The sequence below is a fragment of the Artibeus jamaicensis genome, unplaced genomic scaffold (assembly GCF_021234435.1).
Source record: "Artibeus jamaicensis isolate MK-2021 breed Jamaican fruit bat unplaced genomic scaffold, CSHL_Jam_final scaffold_474, whole genome shotgun sequence".
NCBI classification, from domain to species: Eukaryota; Metazoa; Chordata; class Mammalia; order Chiroptera; family Phyllostomidae; genus Artibeus; species Artibeus jamaicensis.
This window is the reverse complement of record NW_026522046.1, coordinates 49,395,445-49,402,330: the sequence shown is the minus strand read 5'-3', so window position 1 is coordinate 49,402,330 and position 6,886 is coordinate 49,395,445. Positions and strand designations below refer to the sequence as shown.

The 6,886-nt window shown below is 52.7% G+C and overlaps 1 protein-coding gene across 1 annotated transcript; it reads right to left on the bottom strand.

Moving 5' to 3' along the window:
• Nucleotides 1-6,691: 6,691 nt before the first annotated feature.
• On the bottom strand, nt 6,692-6,886 carry LOC119061007 (keratin-associated protein 8-1). Its single transcript, XM_037161381.1, has one exon. It carries the CDS (start codon nt 6,884-6,886, stop codon nt 6,692-6,694), a length of 195 nt encoding a protein of 64 aa, XP_037017276.1.

The window sequence follows — 6,886 nt, the reverse complement described above, 5'->3', positions numbered from 1 at the left end:
ATGTCCCACCATGGTGGACGTTTAGGGAGACTCGTGCTGACCAGACTCTGCATCTGCTACAACAGGATGAAGCCCGGTTGTGTGGGTGTCCCTTGGAGACCGGAGAAGCAGAGGTCCCTGGGAGACGTCACCGTCACCCCTTCGCCCTCCCAGGACCCTGGCCGCAGCCCCTCCCCCACCTCAGGACCAGGTTTCCAGGCTCAAAGTGCACACATTCCGGAAATCTCTCCTGGTGTCACACACCACCACCTTCAGAGCTGAACGAGTGACTTTCAAGGATCATGTTGTCATCACTAGGGAGCCTTTTTTTTAATTTGAAAGACAATCACACTCCATTTTTTCCTTTATGATCTGTTTACTGGGGCCTCGGTATGAGCCTGGTGCTGTGCTTTATTTGGGGGACACAGTGGCGAACAAGGCGATGAGGCCCCTTCACGCAGCCCACATGCCTGTGCAGCAGGAGGCGGGCGTCAGCTCAGCGGTGACCACGCCCAGACGGCACGCCCCGCCCTGCCACTCCCTGCCTCGCCCCGTGACCGAGTCCCTGAACTTTCCCGACTCCAGCTCCCTCACACTAAAGTGAGGTGATGGAGCCTGGAATGAAAGCAGCCGTACCAGGTTGTAGGGGGAGTAATGACACACTACCAGCCCAGAAACATATTAAATATTAATCAGTTCTTTTGCATAATTATTTGGATCATTGAAATGGCTAAAACAAAAATCGTGCTAGATTATGATCAAAATGGTAGCCTCACTGAAAATCTCAATAAAGCCACTTCAGAAGGTTTTCCGTTTCATACAAGACCAATGGGATGGAAACATCTAACATTTAGCTCAAAAGTAATGGCGCTGTTAGCATGACAGACCCAGGGCTGGGCGGTGGGCTGGCCGGGTGTTGGGCTGGCCAGGTGGTGGGCTGGCCGGGCGGTCAGTCAGTCAGTGGGTCAGTCGCTTAGCCAGGTGGTTCTAAGGGATGTCCTGGCACACACACCACCAGATGCCGCGGGTTGAGCACGCCCACGAGCCTCATCTCACAGGCCAGGGCTCAGAATGGCCACCCTTCGGGTGGAGGAGAGACTATCGGGAAATTGAAATTTATGTCCATGTAGGGATGAAGCACTTCCAGTTTCTGCTTTGCTTCCTGCGTCTGAAGTTTCTGGCAAAAGAGTAAGCCAACCATCTTTGGATGAGAAAAAAATTTCTTTTCTCGTTGTAGCTGAAGCTCAGCAAGCTAGTGTGGGAGCGGGGCCAGTGTGAATCTCTGAGAAGGCTGGTTTATGGCGGCCCTGAGACTCCTCTGTGCTGTGAAGGCCCGTCTTTCGATCCGTCTCTGTAAATCCACCGAGGCGCTGACTTCGACCCCGACTTTGACAAGATCTATGGCAACAGAAGAGAAAGCTGAGATTTCCTGCCTCCTCTGAGGGGCACGAAGCTCAAGGACAATGATGTTGAAGCAAAAGAGAAGAAAATGAAGGGGAAGAAAAACAGGGAAAGAACAAGTCATTCCGTCATGTCTGTGCAAGGATGTTGCAAGAGTCGTGTAAGATCTACATACGTTAGACTCGCCATGGCTGCGCCGTCTCCACATCCCCGATGGCCGTAATCTCATGGCCAGCAGCTTTATTGGACAGAGTCATCAAACACCCAGGGACATTCGGAGTGCCGTTCGGACAACATTTTCCAACCACCCCCGTGACAGAGGGCAGATGTCAGAAACCTTCGAGACAGCCTTTAGAGAATCCTTGGGAAATGCTTAACAGCGCAAAGTGTATTTTCTCTTGAAGTTATCCTTGAAAACGTCTTTGGGCTTTTAACTCTGTCCTGTATACCGAATGGGCAAATACAAATTGGCATTTGCATGGTCAGCCATGACCGATGGGTCAGTACGTTGGAGTAGAGAAGGCACTGGGCCCCTCATGTTAAAGGAGAGGACTTCCCACGCGCCCAGGAAGCCTGGGACCAGGTGGTGGACACTGCGATAGACAGAGTGCCTGGCTGACACACAGGATGTGAAATGTTGACAATGAATTTGTAAGGACTCTTGCAGCATTTGAGACCCCCCCCCCCTTTGCAAAGATAAGTATGTTGAAGAAACGAGGCATCCGTAGGCAGAGTACAAGTGGCATTGCACTCGGCTTTAAATAAGGTCACACCACGTGATTCTGTCCAGCAACGCTTGGTCACAGGCTCACAACTCAACAAAGTGCTCAGAAGACCCCCCAGCCCCTCCTTCCCTCCAGGAAAATCACCCCAAACCCCCTGACATACAGGGAGAAAACCTATCTCTCCCTCCCTTCCTCCCTCCCTACCTCTCTCTCAAACGTTCTCTGTAGATAAGAGGCTTTTAATATTCAAATCACCTTTCTTAGTTCCACAGGCTATATTTGCAGGAAAATTTTAAATTTACATAGCTTAGATTTTTTTCAAGTAACTAGGAGAAATAAATGAACAAGGAAGTAGGAAGGAAAACAAAACTTCTTTTTCACGCGTGACCTTCTGAAATGACTCTAAGTCATAAAATGTGCAGACATCTGGCTTCCAATCCACACACGGCCATGAATTATAGAATAGTTCAGGATGTTAGTCCATGGATGCTTCTCATACTTCCCGTGTTTACTGAGAGAACCATGTAGTCCCCTCATTTTTATTGAGCTCCTGCCACGTGCAGAGCTCCCAACACCAAGCCTGACCCTGCGTTGGAACCAAACCCCCGATGTCCCTCCCGCCCACGGACCACAGCTGACCCTGGAGGGTGCATCCCGCCCCCTCCTGCTCTGTCTTTTCACTTTGTCCCTAAATCGTATTAATTCTGCTTTTATTTTTAGAGACCCTACATAGACATGGATAAATCTCTTTGCTCCTAGACTGCAAATGGGTGGAGGAAGCTGAGAAAGATGGGAACTGAGAAGCCATGGGTAAAGATCCTGTGACCGCTCCAAACAGGAGAGGCACAGGCGCAAACCCCAGACCCCGGGGAAAATCTTTGTGTCAGAATTTCCAAGGGTGAGTCCCAGGGGAAAACCATGGAACAGCATCGAGTCATGGGGAACGATTTCGCGTTGCACAGAAAAATGAGTTTATAAAATCATCCAGCAACACGAGCTTCCCTTAAAGCCAGGCGGGCAGCAGCGCCTCTGGCTCCGGCACTGGGGTGCGCAGGCGTCGGGCTCGGACGCGCGCCCCGGGTGCCTGCTGCGTGTCGTCTTGGCGTGTAGACGTGTTCCTCCCTTTGCCTTCCCCTGGGGGGACGGAAACAACTTTCCTCTTGGGACTCAGTTTCCTGAGTGTAGACAGACACTTCCGTAAGTAAATGCATACTTACATACATAAATACACCTAAATACACACATAAATACACCTAAATATACACATAAATACACACATAAAATGTGTGTGCGTGTGCGGTGGTGGCCTGGACAGTGCCTCCCGTCACTTGCACTGGGATCCCTGGGGCACTTGTAAACCTTTAGATTTCTGGTTCATCCACCCTACCCTTTGCAACAGCGTGGGTGTAACTAGACAGCATTGTGCGTAGTAGACCGCTCTGCCTAGTTTTAGGAATTGTACCTCTACCCCTTGTGGCTAAGGGCGAGAGACGACCTCTGGAATGCCAGCCTCAGGAGACAAAGCCTGTCTCTGGTAGCAAACGCTGCCTCAGTTCCTCTCCCTGCCCCCAGAGCTTGGTCAGAAGTCAATGACGGGTAAGACCCCTCACAGGGGGGGGCAACCTAAGTCAGACTCGATCACCTGGGAGGCCTTCATGGAAGGACTCAGGGGGCTGCAACAGAGAGCAATGGACTCTCCCCAGCTTTGACATAACCCAAGTCCCCATGTTCTCTGGGAGAAGCGCTTCCTGGCTCTAATCCCCTTAAGCCTGAATACCTGATGGGGAGAGGTGCAGCTCCTTGCCTGGCCAGAGCGTGCCCTGGGGAAAAATCTGGCACCACAAAGACTTGCTCATAAATCTGTGAAATCTGCTCTGCTAAGAGTGCTTTCATTCATATGATAAGGGTCCGAGAGGAAATGAGTATGTCTCCCAAAGTTTCTGCAACTTTCTTCCTGACAGACACTGACTCAGACCTCTTTGAAATGTTATCTACTGTTTGATCCTTGCTGCCCTGTATTCCTGTGTATTACAACCCAATAAAAGGCTATGGAATAGGGCGCTCTGGGCCTTTTTGTCCTCGGAGAAACTTGCCGCTGCTGGCCTTTGTCTCCCCAGAGAAACTGGCCACAGCCCACTCCCTCTCCCCCAAACAGGTCTCAGCATGTCTCAGCCATATTTACTCATTCACGCGTGTCCGTGGCACCAGGGGGACCTCTCGAAAGAAGTCGCCCCCACAATTGTGCTAAATGAAATAAGCCGGGCAGTGAGGGACAAGTACCATGCGATCTCACCTTTAACTGGAAGATTTCCTTCTTTTTAAGTAATACCTTGTTACTGAATGATTTTTAAATTATCATAAATTAAAATGGAAATAGTTTTTGAATTTTTAAGCAGTTCGACATTTGATAACATTCTGCTTCATCTGTAGCACACCTTTCTGACGCGTTCCTCCGGGGACACCTGGTCCGTGTCTGCATCTGGGCTCTGCCGAGCGGCCCTGGTGATCCTGGGGTGCACGTGTCTCCCCACAATAGTAACTTCGCTCCCGTTAGACGCACCCCCCAGGGGGGTTGTGGGGTCACACAAGAGCGCTGGTTTTACTTTTTGGAGAAACCTCCGCACGGGTTTCTGTAAGTGGGTGCACAGATGTACACTGTTCCCACCGGCGATGCGTGAGGGTTCTCCTCCCCCCACGCCCTCACTGGTACTTGCTGCCTCTTGTCTCTGTCAATAGTGGCCAGTCCGGCCGGTGTGAGGTCATAGCTCGTGGTGGTTTTGATTTGTGTCTCCCTGGCGATTAGTGCTGTCAGCGCCTTTTCATGCACCTGGAAGGAACGCGAGTGGATGAGGTGATGGGAGTGTTAACGAGCTTGGCTGTGGTAATCGGCTCTATCACATCATACTGGCGTGCACCTCACGTACACACAATTTTTATTTGCCAGCTGCACCTCGGTTAAGCCGGACAAGCATTCAGGTTTCTGGAGCTCACCTCGGACGTGCCAAGTCGGCACTCCTGGGAGTGAGGCGTGAGAATCTACATCTTAAGCTGGCTGTCTGGCGACCCTCCTGCGCACAACTCAGGGACACGGGACTAGAGGCTCCCTGAGCTCTTCAAGTGCAGACTTGGTCACCCTCTAATTTCCATGTTACCCTCCAAGTCCTGAAAAATCCGTCTTTCCCTGTTCTATTCTAGCCTGCATGGTTGACTAAATTACAACTTTACAATTCTCAGCACACGTTAGCATGCCAGAAAGTTTCAAACTGGGGCTTTCATTGGCTACAATATTCAGCTTGAAAAGAGTCCACTGAATAGATCCTTGAACAGGGTGTTCTGCTCCATGTTGTTGTTGAAGATAACTATCGGGTGTAGCATGGTGGAGAAAATACTCCCTTCCAGAAGGAGCTCTCCAAATAGCCAAACAGTTTCAGCTGTGAGGTCAGCTATGTGTGGCAGAGCCAAGTGCAGGTGCTCCACCAGAGCTCGGCCAAGGCCACGGCCAGCCGGTCACCCCCCCCCCCGCCCCGCACAGAAGATGCTCTCAAGGGAGAGCTGCAGTGTGTTCTGTTTGGCTCACGAAAGAAACGTTGGTCTCTTCTCTAAGGAACACAGAGGAAAGCTGGCGTCGCTTCCAGAACGCTTCTTTCTTATAGTCATGTTTTCCCCCGGGTCTATGGAAAGGTGCTTGCATCTTTTAGGCGTGAAACGTACTACCTGGAATGAATTCTATGAAGCCTAAGAAGCTTTCTGCCATGGCGTCCCCCCTGGTGCATCCACACCACATCTTCGGTGGCTTCGTGGAGGGGACTTATCCCCAGGAGACTCTCAGACCCCTCCCACGGCTGTCGCTACTCCGTGGCTCGATGCTTCCGAATCCTTGCAGAGGAGACGAGGTGTTTTATTCCACAGTCAGCGGTCCCTGGAGCGGGGGCCCAGTGGGCTTCGTTTGGGCGAACACAGAAGCGACGGAAAAGGCCGGGCTGTCGGGGTTTCCGGAGGAGGAGGCGGAGTGGGAAGGGGCAGAGGGGCTCCCGGCGGTGACCGCTGTCCCGTGGGCACAAGGGTGGGGTGAGGCTGTCCCAGGGTTCAGGGGTGGCCGAGACAGTCCTCCTTCTTTCCAACACGGGCAGCGCCCCCTGCCCGCTTATCACACAAGGTCAAGGACTAGATGCTTTCTCATGGCTCCTGGCACCCACATGAGAAACTCAAACCCACGTACCCCACCCCCCGTTCAAGTGCACGAGCAACAGGCACCCCCCAAAGGAAACGCCACTCAGGTGGGGAGATCATGCTGATTCAGGCAAGTTTATTGGGGGCCGGGCAGACACAGCCACTGCTTCATCATGACAAGGGTCGTGAGGACGGGGACACCCCAAGTGATACACGTGTGGGTGTCAAGTCTCCGAAAGTGTCACAACAGCCGTCACCCAGGGCAGGCGGCAGGAGGCAGCTTGTGGTTTTCCTTTCCTTCCCCAGCATTCCTGGGCGAGGCCTGAAACGCAGTCACTGGGCTGGTGAAGAGCAGGTGGGGAGCAGGTGAGGCCCGAAGCAGGGTGGGTCTTCCCCTCTTCCTGGGGTGCAGCCCATCAGTAGAGCCCGTAGGGCCAGTACCTCCGGTAGCTGAGGGCCCCGCCGCAGCCCCCGTAGCCGTAGCCGCAGCCGTAGCCCACGGGCGCATAGGTGCTGCCGTAGCCGCAGCCCACGCTGTAGCCCAGGGGGTAGCCGTAGCTGCCCCAGTAGCAGCCTGGGAAGGCGGCCCCGGTGAAGCTGCCACAGTGCAT

What these genes read in the sequence shown, in the direction of transcription:
- LOC119061007 (XM_037161381.1), bottom strand. Translation starts at nt 6,886, where the DNA reads ATGCACTGTGGCAGCTTCACCGGGGCCGCCTTCCCAGGCTGCTACTGG.